This window comes from Acomys minous (genome assembly GCF_964271855.1).
Source record: "Acomys minous genome assembly, chromosome: 17".
Taxonomy (NCBI): Eukaryota; Metazoa; Chordata; class Mammalia; order Rodentia; family Muridae; genus Acomys; species Acomys minous.
In genome coordinates this window covers 60,683,454-60,701,997 of record NC_140500.1, presented here as the reverse complement: position 1 = coordinate 60,701,997, position 18,544 = coordinate 60,683,454, and the positions used below count along the sequence as shown (strand labels likewise).

At 51.8% G+C, this 18,544-nt stretch overlaps 2 protein-coding genes and 1 long non-coding RNA gene across 4 annotated transcripts; 2 read left to right on the top strand and 1 right to left on the bottom strand.

Annotated features, from left to right (window-relative positions):
• Positions 1-4,135: 4,135 nt before the first annotated feature.
• On the bottom strand, positions 4,136-6,391 carry LOC311588255. Its single transcript, XR_014776128.1, has 2 exons — positions 6,251-6,391; positions 4,136-6,026 (listed from the first exon to the last, which is right to left on the bottom strand). It is a non-coding gene; the product is annotated as an uncharacterized lncRNA (long non-coding RNA).
• On the top strand, positions 6,256-8,930 carry PCGF1 (polycomb group ring finger 1). 2 transcript variants are annotated; one of them, XM_084765776.1, is made up of 9 exons: positions 6,256-6,374; positions 6,797-6,902; positions 7,020-7,172; positions 7,352-7,423; positions 7,556-7,661; positions 7,839-7,872; positions 7,971-8,057; positions 8,616-8,696; positions 8,779-8,930. In XM_084765776.1, exons 1-9 carry the CDS (start codon positions 6,282-6,284, stop codon positions 8,824-8,826), a joined length of 780 nt encoding a protein of 259 aa, XP_084621902.1. In that variant the 5' UTR covers positions 6,256-6,281; the 3' UTR covers positions 8,827-8,930. The 2 variants fall into 2 exon arrangements, with proteins under 2 accessions (XP_084621902.1, XP_084621903.1); XM_084765777.1 differs by lacking the exon at positions 6,256-6,374 and adding an exon at positions 6,511-6,600.
• A 6,272-nt stretch (positions 8,931-15,202) lies between these two features.
• Positions 15,203-16,796, top strand: LBX2 (ladybird homeobox 2; the record flags this gene model as incomplete). Its single annotated transcript, XM_084765956.1, has 2 exons — positions 15,203-15,398; positions 16,405-16,796. 2 exons carry the CDS (start codon positions 15,203-15,205, stop codon positions 16,794-16,796), a joined length of 588 nt encoding a protein of 195 aa, XP_084622082.1.
• Positions 16,797-18,544: the final 1,748 nt, after the last annotated feature.

Here is an 18,544-nt window from a genome sequence, read left to right as displayed (position 1 = left end):
GCCACCCGCCGCCGCCAAACTGAATAAACCTTCTTGAGCTTTGCCAAAGGATGAGTCATTGAATGAGAAACCGGTGAAGTCCCGGCTGGCTGTCACCTTTGAGGCCAGCGCAGGTGGCACTCTCTCTCTGTAAGGATGCAGGCCATCCAATCTTGTCAGCCGCAGGCCCACCTAGGAGTTTCTCTTCTTGCCTCCATCTCTGTTGGTTCCTGCCAGTTCAAGATGAAGATGGAGGCTGTAGGTAAGTGCGGCTCCTGGCCTACCAGATGTGTTTGTGACACACCCACACCCTCAAATGGTTCTTTCCCCCTTCCTTTCTCCCCCTAACTGCCCCTCCCCCCTTTTTTAAAACCAGCCCAAGCTGGTCTTAAATTCTCCATCCTCCTACCTCTTCTTTTGTACCACGATGCTCATTTACCCCCCTTGAGTCCTTGAACCCTTGAGGCTGCAGCTTGGGGGGGAGGGGCTGAGTGCATCACCTCAGCTCCTTCTTTTCCTTTCTCCTCAATGCTCTTCTTCAAGATGGCCCCCAACTCTTATGTCACTATGTCTGTTGTCAGCTCAGTCCTTCCCACTTCAGGCCACCTCAGAATCTCCTCATCTGGATGGAAGCCTTTGCCTGACTTCTTTAGTGACATCTTCATTTCTTTTTTCCCTCCTTCTGTCCATGTGTACGGCCTCCATCTCTTCCTCCTCGGCTGTCCCTGTGGTAACCCGCTGGAGACTGTTTTTTTTCTACATCTCAGCTTTTATTCCCAGCAGGGGGAGGGGTGGGGGGGTAGATGGGTGGGTGTTTTACTGTATAACCCTAGCTGGTCTGGAATTCATTCTGTAGATCAAACTGCCCTTGAACTCACAGGAACCCACCTGCCTCTGCCTTCTGAGTATTTCAAATTACATTTATTTTTAGTGTAGTGTGTGCGCACACACACATGTGAGCGTGTGCATGTACCACAGTATGAATGCGGAGGTCAGAAGACAACTTTTGAGTCTGTTGTCTCCTTCCACCATGTGGGTCCTGGGTTCGAACTCGGGTCATTGGGCTTGACAGCAAGCACCTTTACCTGCTGGACTGTCTCACCAGCTCGTGAGATGTCCTTTCATTAGGCTTTTGGTTTGTTTTTGCTTTTCGTTTTTGTTTTTGTTTTCAGCACTGGGGATTGACCCTAAGGCCTCCTGCACGCCAGACAAGTGTCCTCCCACTGAGCTATACCCCCAGCCCTGTCTCATTATGTCTCCCTTGCTTTCTGTAATGTGAGCTTCCATTGTTACTGCTTATGGCCTTCCTCCCCTGGCTTCGCTTCCTCTGCTGAAGAATGTGAGTGTGCTTCAGAGCTCTGGCTTTAGCTTTTCTGCATCTAGTCAGGTTTCATCTATTGCAGTAGGCCTGTTGGATTCTCACACCCACGCGGATGGACGGCGTTGGCGCCTCCTGACACGTGAGCCTCACCTTTCCAGTCTCACTTCTGTTCCACCCTTCTGACCAGCTCCACCCACCTCTCCGAAGCTACCTTAAGTCCAGCGGGCTGGAGGCTCACTCCTCATCACCCTCTTACCCTGGGCCCACCCCGTAAGGTCCCTGGCTCTTCCCCTCTGCTATGCTTTCCTTTAAAGTTTAAAATGCTGCCACTGCCTCCTTCTTCTTTGGACAGGGTCTTCTGTCGCTCAGGCCTTGAATTTGCTATGGAGCCATGGCTGGTTTTGAGCTCTGATCTTCCTGTTCCTACCTGTGGGCGCTGAATTACAGGTGTGTGGCATTTCTAACTACACTCCCACTCCTGCATTTCCATTGCTAAACCCTTAACCTAAGCTGTCACCATCACCTACATTTTTTCATTTAGAACATTCTAAAAAGATTTCTTTGAATGGTATGTCCATCTGTGTTTTCCTGCTTAAGTTTATGCACACTACATATGTGTAAGAGCCCTTGGAGGCCAGGCAGGCTGGATCTCCTGAAGCCAGAGCTACAGGTAGTTGTGAGCCACTTGCCCATCATGGGTGCCGAGAACCAAACTCATGTCCTCTACGAGAGCACTGGGTGTTCTAATTGCTGAGCCGTCTCTCCAGCCCCCATTCAGAATAGTTTAGCACCTGGTATATGCTCAGACCCAGAGATAGAGATGTAAACAGCAGAGAGAAGGAGGCACCTAACTCTGAAAAAGCTACATTCTAGTATGAAAGGCTGATGAAAGCCTAGAAGAATGTTAGAAACAAATAATATAATTTCTACATACTATATAAAGAGATACCATAGAATACACAATGGAGAGATACATGGTGGTGCCTGCTTGTAATTCTAGCTACCTTAGGAGGCTGAGGCAAAGAATCAAAAGTTTGAGGCCAGATGGAAGAACACTGTGTTTCAAAAAACAAAAACCAACCAAACAAACAAAACCAGGAAAACCCATCCAATAAAGTGCTTGCTATCCAAATGTGAGGCTCTGAGTTGGATCTCCAGCTTTTGAGTGAAAAGCTGGGTATGGTGAAGCCGTGGGGAGGCAGTGACAGGAGGGCCAACAGCCAGCCAGCTATCTTTATTATCAAGGAGCCTTATTATCAAGGGTCTCTCAAGATTCTACTAAAGACACCAGAGTTTGACATGTATGCACACACATGTGCTCACTTTAGTGTGCACATGCACACACAAAAATAAGTTACATTTGGCTGGGGAGTGGTGGTGCACGCCTTTAATCCCAGCACTTGGGAGGCAGAGGCAGGCGGATCACTATGAGTTCAAGGCCAGCCTGGTCTACAAATCGAGTCCAGGACAGCCAAGGCTACACAGAGAGACCTTGTCTGGAACAAACAAACATACAAACAAACAAGTTACATTTGAAAAAATACTTATCACTGGGCATGGTGGTGCACGCCTTTAGTCCCAGCACTTGGGAGGCAGAGGCAGGCAGGTCTCCATGGGGAAAAAAAAAACCACCAGCCTGGTCTACAAAGTGAGTCCAGGACAGTCAAGACTACACAGAGAAATCCTGTCTTGAAAAAACAAACAAAACAAAAAACCCAACAGAGCCAAAACAGAACAAGTGTTGAGAGTGCTAAAGCATGACAAGAAGAAACGGAGCAGTGACACTAAAGGGCAGGTGCCCGAGTTATTTACACAGCAGGAACACAGAAGCCTCATGGAGACCTGAAAGAAGGAGGAAGCGTGCATGGCTGAGGTGTCAGAGCCAAGCCCATCTTAGTATGTCTATGGAGCGAACCGTGAGGAGCCCAGTGTGGCTGCAGACATCCTGCAAGGCTTTGGCTCTGACTGAAAAGGAAGCAATCGAGTTCGGGGTTTTGTTGTTGTTTGGTTGTAAGCTTTTGTTTTAGTTTTTGTTTGGTTTGTGCGCATGCGTGTTTTGCCTCCACATATATATATGTGTGTGGGTGTGTGTGTGTGTGTGTAGCACATCCATGCTGGCGTGCTTGTGGGGGCCAGCCTAGGGCCTTCTGTAGACCAGGCTGGCCTCTAACTCTGCAGCCAGAGTGACAGATTGTTGGAAACCTTTCTTGTGGGTGTTAGAAGCACACCCAAGGGAGCCAGTGCTCTTAGCATCTGAGCCATCTCTGCAGCGTCTGGATTTGTTCAGGTGTGTGTGTGTGTGTGTGTGTGTGTGTTCCTAGGGATCAACACAGGGCCTGGGAGAAGTATTCTCTTACAGAGCTGTAACCCTGGTGCTATTAAAATACCTTAAACAAAAAAAAAGGGGGGGAGTCTATTTATTTATTTTGGTTCTTTGAGACAGGGCTTCTCAGCAGGGGGGTGGTGGCGCACACCTTTAATCCCAGCACTCGGGAGGCAGAGGCAGGCAGATCTCCGTGAGTTTGAGGCCAGCCTGGTCTACAAACCGAGTTCAGGACAGTCAGGACTACACAGAGAAACCTTGTCTTGGAAGAGAGAGAGAGAGAGAGAGGGCTCCTCTGTGTAGCCCTTCCTGTCCTGGAACTTGCTGTCTAGACCAGGCTGGCTCAAACTCAGAGATCTGCATGTCTCTGCCTCCTGGGTGGTAGAATTAAAGGCCTGTGCCACCACACTTGGCTCAACAATCTGATTTTTCAATTTAATGATTTACTTATTGTTTGCTTTTCTTCTTGTTGTTTTTGAGTCTTTTTCTTTCTTTTTTTTTTTTTAAGGAGGAGGAGGAGGAGGGGAGATAGGGTTTCTGTGGAGCACTGGCTGTCCTGGAACTCCCCCTGTAGACCAGCAGGCTGGCCTCTAACTCACAGAGATCCATCTGCCTCTGCCTCTTGAGTGCTGGGATTAAAGGCGTGTACCACTACCACCCACATGAGACAGTCTTATGTAGCCCAGGTTGACCTTAGATTTGCTTTGTACCCTAGGATGACCCTGAACTCCTGATTCCCCACCTCTACCTCATGAGTGCTGGGATTACAGGCCTATAGCTTTATTTAATAGTTTCCTTGAGGTCTAACTGACAATAAACTGCAGGGTTTTGTTTGGTTGGTTGGTTGCTACCATTTATTTTCTTTTTTCAAGACAGGATTTCTCTGTGTAGCCTTGGTTGGCCTGAACTTGCTTGTAACTCAAGCTGGCTTTGAAGTCACAGAAATCTGCCTACCTCTGCCTCCTGGGTGCTGTGATTAAAGGTGTGTGTCACCTCGTCTGTCCAGCCTTTTGTTTTTGTTGTTGTTGTTTGTGTGACAAGGTTTCTGTTTTAGCCTTGGCTGTCTGAAAACTCCCTTTATAGACCAGGCTGGCCTCAAACTCACAGAGATCCACCTGTTTCTACTTCCCCAGGGCTGGGATTAAAGGTGTGCACCACCCCACTGCCTAAACTACAAGTATTTAAAGGGTATACTCTAATTGGTCTCAACATATGTACATATCCACTAAACTAGCACCATGGTCAAAATGAGAAACACACCCAACAAAAAAGTGTGGTCTTTCTAAGCCATGAGCAGAGTCACTCTGTGGGAAGGACTGAAGAGGGAGCCACGGTAGTCAGCGGAAGCAGTCAAGACCTGCCATGGCTCAGTGGGGACTAGACATGGCTTACTCTAGAGAGGTGAACCATAGCTGGAATTAATTGCTCAACAAGTCATTAATACATGCTTGATGCTTTTCTGAGGAGGGCATTTTATTCCATTTATGGGGACACACACACACACACACACACACACACGTTCCTTTCTGCCAGGTCCCTGTTGGAATTGAATCATTCCAACTCTTTCCGGCCCCATTCTCTGTATTACCACTCTCAATCCACACCTGTTTCTTTGGTGGTTCCCCTCCAGACTGACTTCCTTTCCTATTTCCATCACATTTATAGCCCTCTTCCATGTGTCGATCATGCCCACAGAGTTCCAGCTTCTACAGAAAGCCTTTTAAGTTTCCGTTTGTATCTCCCCTTTGGCTCCAATCTCCAACTGTACTCGATGCTAATAACGCTTCAGAGAAATTTTATTCTTTTTAAATTCTGGTGTTAAGGACCCACTGATGTCAGTGTATCCGCCCCAGGGGGGACTCCTGTGTCCTCCCCCAGTGCTGGCCTGGGCCTATGCTACCGCAGGCACTCGCTACCCAAGTATCCTAAGGTCAGTCCTCCCCTCCTCCTTCGGCATCTGCTCTGCATTAGTCTGTCCCAGGCCTCCGCAGGCGCCGATGATTAAATCATCATCATTAACCAGGGCCTATTCCTCCCACCCCCGGCAGCATGGAGAGAGTGGGGGGTAAGATCGCCACGTTCCCCGGGGTCTCTCCCTCCCCACCCCGCCCAAGGCACCCTCTCCGAGACTTCGCGAAGCCCGGAGAAACTCCATCCGCGGAGCGCGGAGAAAAGCTCGCCACTCGGACGTTGCTCAGCAACGCGGACGCCTCAGTCAAGCAGGGCTGCAGTGAAGAGTGAGGACCCGGGGTCTGGGGCGAGGTCGCGTCTCAGGCAGAATTCCCACGCTCCGGAGCTGGAGCGGCCGGTGATCGCTCGGCCTCCGTATCCTAAGGCACCAGCTATCTATCACAAGCTCCTGAAGTTGGTCCAGAGGTCGGTGTGTGCCGTCGGAAGGACGCCCTTGGGAACGTGCACAACAGGGACCCAGCTCCATGATCTCCCACTATCCCCTGCCCCCCCAACTACTCCCTAAAGACCACTGAGAAGGGGGGGCTAGCAGGCTCAGGTGAGCACTCGGGGAGCGGGGGGTGGGGGGCGAGGGCGGGGTGTGCCAGAAGCCTAGCCAATCCGGAGAATGTGAGGCCCTCGTTGCTAGGAGACAAGTCCCGCCCCGCAGGCGGTACCGGAAGTGGCGGGCTGGGATCAGCCTTTAAGATGGCGTCTCCTCAGGGGGGCCAGATTGCGATCGCGATGAGGCTTCGGAACCAGCTCCAGTCAGTGTACAAGATGGACCCGCTACGGAACGAGGTGCAGGGGCGGCGGGGTTACTGCTGGGGTCTGTTAGCTGTGCGAGCCCAAGCGGGCGAGAGGACGGGCGGTGGCGGGACCGGCACGCAGTGCGCCTGCGCAGCAACGGGGTGCGCTGTACGCACGCGCGGTTCTGGCAGGGTTGCCAAATGCTGGACCAGGACGCCTGCGCGTTGTGTCTCCGACGGCGTCTAGTCTCTCTCTAGGGAAAGGAGGGTTGGGAAGAGTACCGGAGAAGAGGGCACCCGCTGTGCGCGGAGCCCTCTGCTGGGCGGAGGGGAAGCTCACTTCAACCCCGCCCCCCCTTGTCGCGGGCTGACTGCCGAATCCAGTGACAAACAGCTTTGGGGCTGGGAAGTGCAAAGGATGGGGTGGGGAAGGCTTGTGAGACCAGTAAAGAGTGACGGAGGGTGTGTCCGCAGGAGGAGGTTCGAGTGAAGATCAAAGACCTGAACGAACATATCGTTTGCTGTCTCTGCGCGGGCTACTTCGTGGATGCCACCACCATCACAGAGTGTCTCCACACCTGTGAGTGTCCTGGATCCTGCCCTGTCCGTACCAAGCTTGGCTGCCAGTCTCTGTGCTGTCTGTCCCATGTGTCGGGTTCCCAAAGGGCCTGAGCATCTGCGTTTCCTCCTCTTACAGTCTGCAAAAGTTGTATCGTGAAGTACCTACAGACCAGCAAGTACTGCCCCATGTGCAACATCAAGATCCACGAGACGCAGCCGCTGCTCAATCTCAAACTGGATCGGGTCATGCAGGACATAGTGTATAAGCTAGTACCAGGCTTGCAAGACAGTGAGTGGCCACCTTGTGTTTGTGGGGCCTCCTGACTCTCATGCTGGGTGGCAGCTTGACGCGAGCGGCAGTTTTGTTGGGAATCAAAAAAATAAAATAAAATAAAAATAAAGAGAGAAAGAGGTCAACAACATCCGGGACAAAGAGAATTAACATGGCCGCCCTTCACCCCTTCCTAGGTGAAGAGAAACGGATTCGCGAATTCTATCAGTCCCGAGGCTTGGACAGAGTCACCCAGCCCAGTGGGGAAGGTATGCTCTTGATGGTGGGGGAGGGGGGAGGCCAAGTAAAACCCTCGGAGCATTTCTTCTGCCCCATTTTGCTCTCTGGGGAAAAGGTGCATGGAGCTTGTACCAGCCTCCTCAGTATGTACTTTTTCTCAGAACCAGCCCTGAGCAACCTTGGCCTCCCCTTCAGCAGTTTTGACCACTCTAAAGCCCACTATTATCGCTATGATGAGCAGCTGAGCCTGTGCCTGGAGCGGCTGAGGTGAGGGGCAGGTTGGAGGTTGCGTGATGTGATAACTAAGTGGTGACCCAGAATCAGCCAAGGGGCTTAGGGAAAAGTCGAGGGGTGCGAGGGTGCCTGTTCCCTTGAGGAAAGTGGATCTAGGGCGGGGAGAGAGGGAAAATGCAATACTCTTAACTTGTGTCTGTTTCTGTCCAGTTCTGGCAAAGACAAGAATAAAAACGTCCTTCAGGTGAGAGGGGCTGGAGGGAGGGGCTCTCTGAAGGAGCACTTCTCCCAGCAACCCTTCCCTCACATACACGAACTTCTTCCTCTCTTCCCTGTCCCTAGAACAAGTATGTCCGATGTTCTGTTAGAGCTGAGGTACGCCACCTCCGAAGGGTTCTGTGTCACCGCCTAATGCTAAATCCACAGCATGTAAGTAAACCTACCAGGTCCCTTGAAGAACAAGGGACAGGAAGGGAGGGGCATGCCTGGCTTGGTGGAAGAAAGCTGAAGGCAGGAAGATGGCTTCATGTTCAAGGCTAGCCTGCCTAGGCTATATCGGGAATTCCAGGCCAGTCTGGCTTCTTGTCTTCAGAAACAGGGGGGGAAAAGGTGGGAGAGAGGTCTGGTGAGCCAGCTCAGTCAGCAAAGCACTTGTCTTGTAAGCACCAGGACCAGAGATCAGTCCCCAGACCTAAAGACAAAAATGGGGGGAAAAAAAAACCTAGTGTGGTGGTGCAAACTTGTAATCCCAGTACTGGGGCTTCTGTGACTAGGCTACCCTACCCTACTCCATTGAGTTCCAGGCCAGTGAGAAGACAACAGATGGATGGATTCTGAGAAACAACACCCAGAGCTGCTCTCTGGCCTCTATGCAAATGAACACACAACACACACACACACACACACACACACACACAGACACACAAAGAAGGGACAAGTCTCTGCCCAGCACTGTTAAGAACTGTTCCCTGCCCCACCTCCCTTTAGGTACAGCTCCTTTTTGACAATGAGGTTCTCCCTGATCACATGACAATGAAGCAGATATGGCTGTCCCGCTGGTTCGGCAAGGTAAGGCAGGTGCACAGTGGACTGTGGGGTCCAGCAGATGCTGACAAGCCCACTTACTACTTCTTTGCCTTTTTCTCCTTAGCCATCTCCTTTGCTTTTACAATACAGTGTGAAAGAGAAGAGGAGGTAGGGGCCAGGCTTGCTTCCACCCCCTTCCCCACCCCTCACCCCCCCAAATATTTATGTGAAATTAACTGTGGCTTTATTTTTTGAAATAAAAGCTTTTAAAAAGCACGTCTCACCTCCCTTCTTAAGCTCTACACACGGAAGCTGTGACCTGGGGCCTGGGCCTCAGAAGTTGCCCTGCTCTCACTGGGAAGGGTCTCCTCCATCTACCAACTGTCCTCATGGCTTGCCACAGAAGAGGGACAGAGGCCCATGGTGACCTGAAACCCAGCCTTTGGTGAAGGAAGGCCGACCAGACGGCATCTCTTGCTGTCCTCGTACGCTGCGGCAGTATATGGAAGTGTCACAATTCATGTCAAGAAAGGAGGGCACGCGGCCACCATAGGGCTGAAGAGCAAGAAGGATAACATTTAAGGAAAAATGCAAATAACTGCATTCTGGTTCTGTAGCCTGGGAAACAGACAAGAAAGAAAACCCCACAAAGGCATCTAATGGAGCAGGTCTGAGCCCAGGACAGTCCGCTAGCCTTAAGGGTGGGGAGCCAGTGAAGCCAAGCTGGGGAAAGGGCAGTTGAGAAGGAGCCCATGTGGAAGACACCAGGATGAGCTTCATAGAAGAGGGGTGTGGCCAGGCCAGGGCATGTCTCGTCTGTAAAAGCCCACAGTACATGCTAGGCTCTGGCAGTAGTCCCAGCCAGTGTCCTGGAGAGTCAGAAAGTATCCAAAAAAAGAAAAGAAAAGAAAAAGCCAGGCAGAAGTAGGGCACACTTTTAGTCCCAAAACAGCCAGGGCTATACAAAGAAACCATGACTCAAGAAGTCAGAAGAAATAATGAAGTCATACCTAGGACTTTCTGAAGAAACCTTTAGGCCACTGCCCAACCTGAGATGAGCCACGGGAGCAGCCAGTATTAAATGTGGAGGAAACCGGAGTGTAAAGCCTACATCTCAGTGACTGAAGGCTGATACCCAGAGTTCAAGGGGAGGGTCCTGGCACATAGCTGAGTTTAGAAGGCTGTGGATGGATGCAGGCTTCATAAGCTAAGAAAGCCTAAGTTGGGCTGGGTGTGATGGCACACACCTTTATTCCCAGCACTCAGGAGGCAGAAGCAGATGGATCTCTGAGTTTGAGGCCAGCCTGGTCTACAAAGTGAATCCCAAGCAGCCAAGGCTCTGTTATACAGAGAAACCCTGCCTAAAAGAAAAAGAGAAAGAAAAAGAAAGCGTAAGCTTGCATCTGGTACTTTTCCATTGTTCATTATGTTGTTTGGAAACCTCACCAAGTCACTTGGGACACATGGAGACTATAGGTCCAAGGCAAAAGTGCTGCAGATGCTGACGGCCAAGTGACTGCCATGTGTAAATCCCAACCTTAGGGAAGCCGAAGCAGGAGTATTACCAGGAGTTCCGGGCCAGCCTGCACGGAATAGGAAGTAAGATTGTCTCCAGCAATAAAAACTGTCTGAGGTAGATGACCCGGATCTGGGCCAGCGCGCATTCCTAAAGCTTCCGGTCTCTCTGCCTCGTTCCTATAAAGCTGGGTATGTGTGGGGAGGGGAGGACATCGGTCTCGCCTCCAGGGTCCCTCCTTCCTCCATGCACAGCAGAGCTGTTCACAGGAGCTGACTCAACGGCGTTCGCTTTGGTTCAACATCCCAAAAGCGTTCCCGCGCTGCCTTCCGAATGCAGTCAGCGTGCACAAGCTCAGTTCTCGAGGGTTTGTTTGTGCACCCGCCCTATGAGGTGATGGGCGGAAGCCAGGAGGAGCATTGCTAAGCTGAGCACTGCGTGACTTAGACCTCTGTCTGTCCCTAGCATTCTGCAAAGGAGCTTGCGTTTGGACGTGGCTGCAGCTCAGCAACAAAAAGAGAAGTCAGGTTGGACGTGGTGGCGCGCATGCCTTGAATCCCAGCACTTGGGTGGCAGAAACAGGTGGATCTCCATGAGTTCCAGGCCATCTACAGAGCCAGTTCCAGGAAAGCCAAGGATACACAGAGAAACCCTGTCTCGAAAAAGCAAAGAAGGGGGAGTCAGGAGCGGAGGGAGAGATCAGAGGAATCAGGGTTGAATATGGTCAAAATAGGAAGTACGAAATTTTCAAAGAATATTTTTTATATAAAATTAAAAACATCACGGAGCAGCTTGCATCCATGAAAACCTGTGCCCGATCCCACCCTGAGCTAAATGAATGGTGGTGGTGATGGTGGTTTTATTTAAGTTGTGCCTGAAGACTAGGGGGTCCTAGCTGAGGAGCTCTGCACACCTACCCTTGGAGATGTGGCCTTTATTTTGAGCCTTGGAGGCAGCTGATGGTGCTACGGTTTGCTTGGATCTGGCTGAAACGTCGACAGGACAGCAGCGGTCGCAGCCGCAGCCGCTGTCCTGTCAGCGCAGTAGTGCCAGTAGCTGTGGTGTCTTCAGTGGTTGCTGATGCTGCGCAGCTGCAAATCCCCTTTTCCTCTTTCTATCCACCCTGACCCACCCCACCCCCACCCCGCCCCCAGGTCACTGTCATCTCAGATTGGGAAATCACCCCAATGCCTCTGTGGGAGGGAGTGCAGAACCCAGTGGAACTTGATGCTCTTGAGATTCCTAAGATTTGCCGCTCAGTGCGCATTGTGCCGCGGGCCTGGTGGCAGGGCCCCCTGGCGCTGCGCCCTCTCGCCCGCCCGGGGTGGAGTGTTGGGGGTGTTGGGGGCGTGGCCCTGCCCTGGAAGGCCAGCCCAGCCCTTGCTTGTTCTACCCTGTCCTTCCTGGCCCCTGAGGTTTCACCAGCTCTCCTCTACAGCACCATGTCCTTCACTCTGTCTCTCTCAAGCCACCTGAGGGAAAGGACTTTAGAACAGTGAGCAGGGCTGCAGAGCGAAACCCTGACTCAAAAACAAAACCCTTTCCGACTCACCATTTCTAACGTAACACGTAAAACATGAGGGGCAGGATCTGGTCACCTCTTAGTTACACAATCTGAAAAAGAAAACTGCCTCCCCCCACCACCACCACACAAAAAAAAAAAAAAAGAAAGAAAGAAAGAAAAGAAAAGAAAAAGAAAAGAAAGAAAGAAAGAAAAGAAAACTGCCCCAAGCTGAGTGCAAGTGGCTCTGAGGTTGAGGCAAGAGGATTGCCGTGAGTTCTAGGACCCCCTGGGCTATATAAGAAGGTCCTGTTTCAACTCTAGCGCCTAGGGAAACCACCCAAAATCACTCAGAGATAGGGGACCTCCCCCACATACCTTGCTTGGATTTTCTCTTTCTTTCTTTCTTTCTTTCTTTCTTTCTTTCTGTGTGTTAGGCAGTCCCTCTACCAACTGAGCTATATTCCCAATCCCTAAGTGCTTTGTGAGATAATTATTCCATTAGCCTTATTTATTATTTTTTTATTTTTTATATTTATTTTTTTATTTTTATTTTTATTTTTTTGTGTGTGACAGGGTCTCACTATGTAGCCCTGGCTATCCTGGAACTTACTAAGTAAGCCAGGCTGGCCTTGAACTCAGAGACCCACTTGCCTCTGCCTCCCGAGTGCTCAAATTAAAGGTGTATGCCACTAGCTTCTGACATGTTCCTTTGCCCACTGCCCCAAAGAGGTTATTCTGAGCAGCCTCCAACCCAGCTTGCTTTTATACTCAGAATTCAAAGGGATGTGTGGGGTGAGCCACTCTGAGAGTGACAGTCATTTATTGAACAGACCTAAGTGCCATAGGGAGTGTCAGAAGGAAATGGAGGTCTGTGTAAGCACCCCATTTTACATGAAAAGGCCCCTAACGTGTCTCAAGGGACAATGGAGAGAGAGAGAGAGAGAGAGAGAGAGAGAGAGAGAGAGAGAGAGAGAGAGAGGAGGTTGGAGACCAGAAAAAATTGCCTGACAATGACAGTCAAGGCAGCCTGGATCCTCCAGGACCCCTGTGTGCTGGACCTGTGGGCATAAAACAACTGGGTACCAGGAAGCTTCTATGCTCCCCAGTTGCTGCAGGGAAAAGTATGAGACAGCTGAGTGCTCCCCTCAAGCCCAGAATCCAGGTTTAATCTCTTAATATCCCTCATTAATCACTCACCCTCCTCCGGTCCCCCTCTGCGGATCTGGTTCCCCCCCCCCAGCTTACCTTCCAGATGCTTAGCCCCAGGAGAAGCCCCCTCAATGGCTCCAAGACCGTCTGGACTAGTCTCTTGGCCTTGGTATGTCCTTGGTCAGTCTCTGGCGTTGAGACATCTTCCCTCTACCCTCCCCACTTCTCTGTCTTCCCCAAACGTGTGTCTGAGGACCCACCCATCCATTACCTGAGCCCATCTGCTCAAGGAAGGAGGTAGGCAGGAGACATGGAAGGAGAAGAAGGCAAAGCCCCTCAAGGGAGCCCCACATGCCTCCCACACACACACAGAGGTAATTGAGAGCAGAGGTAAAAAGGACATAAAAGCCACATAATGGATACTGGAGGAGAGGTTGCAGTGTCTGCTGTGTGACAGAACAGGGATGCGGCAGGCAGCGGTAGGGCAGTTCCCTCTGCCTCCCGGGATCTGCTTTAATTGCATATTAAGTAAAACCACACGGGCTGTGCTGAAGGCTGAGGCTTGAAGGAGAGGCTCTCTACTCCCTCCGCCCCCCACCCCCACCCCAATAACCAATTGACAAGGCTCTGAGGCAGATCAGCTTTCCGCTGTGGCCTGGCTCTGCTCTCTGACCCTGCAGTGGCTCCCTGAGCATCAAGAGCATCCCCCAGGCTTCCAGGAAGGTCTGGATGCCTGCAGGCTGGGAGTGTCACCAGAGGGGACTTTTTATTACATCAAGGGTCCCATTGTTAAGGAACCTGTAGCCCAGGTTCTCCTAAGACCTGTTTGGGACACCCAAACTCTTAAGTTATACTTTCCCTAAGGAGTAGACAAATGAACACCAAATAATTGTGGGAGATGCAGAGGTTTCCAGGAAAGATGACACGGGCGACAGTCCAGGAGAGACTGTTCTGGCTTTTCATTTCACTATCAACAAAACAAACGCAAATAGAATGCTAAATTTGGCTCTGCGCAGTGGCTCATCCCACAGAAGAATGAGCCAGGTCGATTAGTTTGAGTTTGAGCAGAGCCTGGGCTATAGAGTGTGACCCTGGCTCAACCGTAAATAAATCTATTAAAATTGCAATCACATACACCTTTCGTTCCAGATAATATTGAGACCAGCCTAGTCTACATAATAAGCTCCAGGACAATGAGATCCTGTCTCAGAATAATATAAAACAACAACAACAACTTAAAGAATATTGATTTGCAACTTGCATGTGCCCTAGCAACAAAGGGGCTTGTCCTGTGGGAGTAGCCGGTCCCTATACCTATGAACTGTGCAGCCTTCAGCTATTTGCAGTGGATAAAGTAGAAAAGGAACCCAGGCCCTCACAGCATTGCTGACCTGGCTTTGCTGACGCAGAGCGACTTCATTGCAACTGAAGATGGTCATGAGATGCTAGCCCAGGTGCAGATAGATGTGGGGGAGATGTAGGGACAGAGAATACAAACAGCAGTTGCCAGCGATGCCTGACATGTGACCTGGCTGGGGGGGGGGGGTCTGTGTGGTCCACCCTTCAAGTAGTCTTTCCTGGAGAGTGACCCTACGGGGAAATCACATCTGAACTATGAGAGCTGACTAAGATGACAAAGAGAAGCCCCATTGGTAAGCCAGTAAGATGCGCAGGTCCTCTGTGGAGACCAGTTGTCACTAGCAAGGGACCTCCCTGAGCAGTAGTGCCAGCCCAGTCTGTGTTTTGGGTGTGTTTTAACTTCTTGGATCCTCTAGGCTGCAGCATGGTAGACTTACCTGTCCCCGTTCCTCTAGGTAGGGTTCCCCCAAGTCTTGATCCTGCACTCCCACACTACACCAACCATTTCCAGCCACCGTGTTCTCTTTAAGACCCCTTTCCAGGGTTGGATGGAGAAGATAAGGCCAAGTTAGGATGCCGAGTGAGTTCCTAGCTAAGGCCAGGATCCAAACGCAGCAATCAGCCCTGTTGCTGTTTCTCAGAACTCTGCAAATTCCCAGCCCTTGGGGCCAGGGAAAGCAATTTTTACTGCCCAGGAGTTTATGAGCCAGAGTGTTCACGTAGGGAGCCAGGCCGCATGCAATCCAGGGAAGCACGCCCAGTTTGAATGTGCACAGAGCTATATACCTCAAAGTCAAAAGGCACCGGCTTTCTCTCTCCACCCTGTAGAAGAAATAAGGGCTCCAGACTCACTGCGGCCCTTGGAGGGAGGTGGGGGTGCAGAAGGAGGGGACTTGGGGCTCCAACCCAGCTCTAGGGGGCGGATCCGAGGCAGGGGGCCCAGATCGGAAGCGCTGGGGGGCCTAGGAGGTTGCGGAGCCAAGCACAGCTGGAAGCGGAATCGTTATAACCCTGCTTGCCATGAACTCTGGACGCCAGCGCAGGACACCCTTTAGCATCGCAGACATCCTAGGCCAGAGCATGGTCCCCAGAGCACGTTCGGCGCCACAGCTTCCAGATGCCGGCCCTGATCCTGAGTCACCACTGTGCGCGCTGGAGGAGCTGGCTAGTAAAACTTTCCTGGGCCATGACCTGGGTGCTCTACAGGCATCTGAAGGTACACGCCTGCAAGGTGGCGGACTTGAATTGAGGCGCTCTCTCTCTCTCTCTCTCTCTCTCTCTCTCTCTCTCTCTCCCTCCTCCCTCCCTCCCTCCCTCCCTCCCTCCCTCTCTCTCTCTCTCTCTCTCTCTCTCTCTCTCTCTCTCTCTCTCTCTCTCTCTCTCTCTCTCTCGTCCTTTACCACAAAGTTTTGTCCAACCCTGGCCGGTCCTTTTTGCCCACCCTTGCATCTCGGACCCCACAGGTCTCCAGTGTTAGTTCTGAGACTCTGCAGCTGTTCGGGGGCGGGGGGGGGGGGATCGCAGGGACTGTGGGTACCGCTGGGCTGGGAGAGAATCCAGGGACCCGCTGGTGCGTTCGCTGTATGCGGGGACAATCGCGACAAGAAAGGCCGCGGAATAGACAAAAGACTTGAGCTGTAGGCTAGAAAGGAGTGAGGCAGTTCTAGGACAAGGCAGAAAGATGAGACCTCCCAACTGCCTAACGCCAGCCCCAACAGGTCACTTCTCGAGCCACATGCAAGAGTGTCCTTGCAGCACCGTTGGCAGGAAGCGCCTCTCTGCCTCTCTTCCCTTTCGGGCTCCCGGAAAGAGACCTGGTGTTTTTAAGGAGAGGGCTTATATGGCCACCAGGTCACTCGACCTATATCTGGCTTCTAACCTATTACCACTTACTTCCTGGATCTCCAAAGAGGCGCCAGAGGATCGTCTCCAAAACGGCCTTGACTCCAGCACCAGACCGCTTCTGCTCAGTCCCACCATCACCCCACCCCCACCCCCACCCCCCCACCCCCAACTCCTCTGCATAAGCAACCTCATCTCTCTGTCACCAGCACTCCCAGAGCCCTGCTGCACACCGAATTCCGGTCCTGACCTGCTGTATAGAGATCATGGTACTGGTCGCCCCCAGCCACCCACCTGAGCCCTGCGACCCCAGTTTTCCCACCCAGACTACAGTTCTTCTAAAACTGGAGACTGACAACATTTCCCTCCCATCCCGGCAGGCAGAGCCGCCCCGGAGGCGCCACCAGGTCCTGGCTCTGGTGTCCTCCGGAGACGCCGCAAGTCGCGTACGGCTTTCACTGCACAGCAGGTGCTGGAGCTGGAACGGCGGTTTGTCTTCCAGAAGTACTTGGCACCGTCGGAGCGCGACGGACTGGCTGCGCGACTGGGCCTGGCCAATGCGCAAGTGGTCACTTGGTTCCAGAACCGTCGTGCCAAGCTCAAGCGAGATGTGGAGGAGATGCGAGCAGACGTGGCCTCTCTATGCACGTTGTCCCCCGGAGTCCTGTGCCACCTAGCATTGCCAGATAACGCTTCAAGCCCGGACCCTGGTCCTTTAGGGCCGGATTCTGAGCCCCACTTATCAGATGAAGAGATACAGGTGGACGATTGAAAGCAAAGCCGCTGCCGGGCCTGGATTCTAGGGCCCTGCACTCCTTGCCTCTGCTAGGGGCCTTGTCTAGGTCACCGGGTGGAGGGGAGAGACCCGTTTAGCCCCTTTCTGCCCCTCAGACCACACTCCTATTTTTCTTACTCTTTAAGAATAAAGGCGCCGCTAATGCTGCCAGACGCGTCAATCCAGAACGCGCTCTGCGCTCAAACCGAAGCAATCAGCTACTCACTGGGAAATTCTGTTCTGTTGCTTTGCGGCTCCTTTAAAACGTGGTGCTTCTTTTAGCCGGGGTAGCAACCCTAAAAGGTAAAAGGTAGGTGTCCGGCTGTGCTCATTTTTCAAAAGAGGCTTGAGGTAAGGATTTGGACGTAGGCATCAGCTGCTCTTCAGAGACCCAGCTGATCTTTGGGAGACACTGGATGGAGAGGAAGTGGGCAGGATTCCAGCGGGGGCTTCCGGCCATCGCCCGCCCGCTCCTGGCCACCTTTGTTCCCAGGACGCTGCCTGCAGCCTTGGAGACCTCAGCACTAACCTTTGGGGTGGCCCCTATTTGGTAATGTGATTCTCCCCTTTCTCTAAATCAAGAATTACTAGATTCCGCGCATTAAGGGCTCCACATTAAGCCGAGTGTGGGTGCACACCTGTGATCCCAGTACTTGGGAGGTGAAGGCAGGGGGATCAAGAGTTCTAGATCAACCTAGGCTCCTGGCACGCATGCTTGCTCGTGCGCTCTCTCTCTCTCTCTCTCTCTCTCTCTCTCTCTCTCTCTCTCTCTCTCTCTCTCTGTCTCTCTCTCTGTGTCTCTGTCTCTGTCTCTCTCTCTCTCTCTGTCTCTCTCTGTCTCTCTCTCTCTCTCTGTCTCTCTGTCTCTCTCTCTGTCTCTCTCTCTGTCTCTCTCTCTCTGTCTCTCTCTCTGTCTCTCTCTCTGTCTCTCTCTCTGTGTGTGTGTCTCTGTCTATCTGTCTGTTTGTCTCTCTCTGTGTTTCTCTCTCTCTGTCTCTGTCTGTCTCTCTGTTTCTCTGTCTGTCTCTCTCTCTGTCTCTGTCTCTCTCTCTGTCTCTCTCTCTGTGTGTGTGTCTCTGTCTATCTGTCTGTTTGTCTCTCTCTGTGTTTCTCTCTCTCTGTCTCTGTCTGTCTCTCTGTTTCTCTGTCTGTCTCTCTCTCTGTCTCTGTCTCTCTCTCTGTCTCTCTCTCTCTCTCTCTGTCTCTCTCTCTCTGTCTCTCTCTCTCTCTCTCTTACACACACACACACACACACACACACACACACACACACAGAACTCTATGATGGGACACAGTGACACACCAGTCTCTGGACAGAGGACACACCCACTTCTACCCCTGGGCCCTCTGCCGATAGTCTTTAGGGGACCACTTTGCAGCTAGGGCTTCAGCTACAGGTTAGAGGGCAGAGAAGAGGAAATTCCAGGGAGGGTGAACAAAGCTGGATGGAAGACAAGGAGTGATCCTGGTGTCTTCACACAAGATCCAAGCCCTCTGTGAGACTCCATCATCAGGACAGGCCAACTGAACACACTTTTAGTCTGGTGTTAGGGAAGCCAAGGGCACTGCCCTTGCAGGTGGCAAGACACTGGTTCCCCCTTAGTCTTTTCCCACACAAGTCTTATTTTGTTTTGTTTTGGTTGTGTGTGTGTGTGTGTGTGTTGTTTTTTGAGACAGGGTTTCTCTGTGTAGCCCTGGTTATCATGGAACTCACTTCATAGACCAGGCTGGCCTTGATCTCAGAG

What these genes read in the sequence shown, in the direction of transcription:
- PCGF1 (XM_084765776.1), top strand. Translation starts at nt 6,282, where the DNA reads ATGGCGTCTCCTCAGGGGGGCCAGATTGCGATCGCGATGAGGCTTCGG. An exon ending in TGGACCCGCTACGGAACGAG is followed by an intron (nt 6,375 to 6,796) that starts GTGCAGGGGCGG and finishes GTGTGTCCGCAG; the next exon opens with GAGGAGGTTCGAGTGAAGAT. An exon ending in TAATGCTAAATCCACAGCAT is followed by an intron (nt 8,058 to 8,615) that starts GTAAGTAAACCT and finishes ACCTCCCTTTAG; the next exon opens with GTACAGCTCCTTTTTGACAA.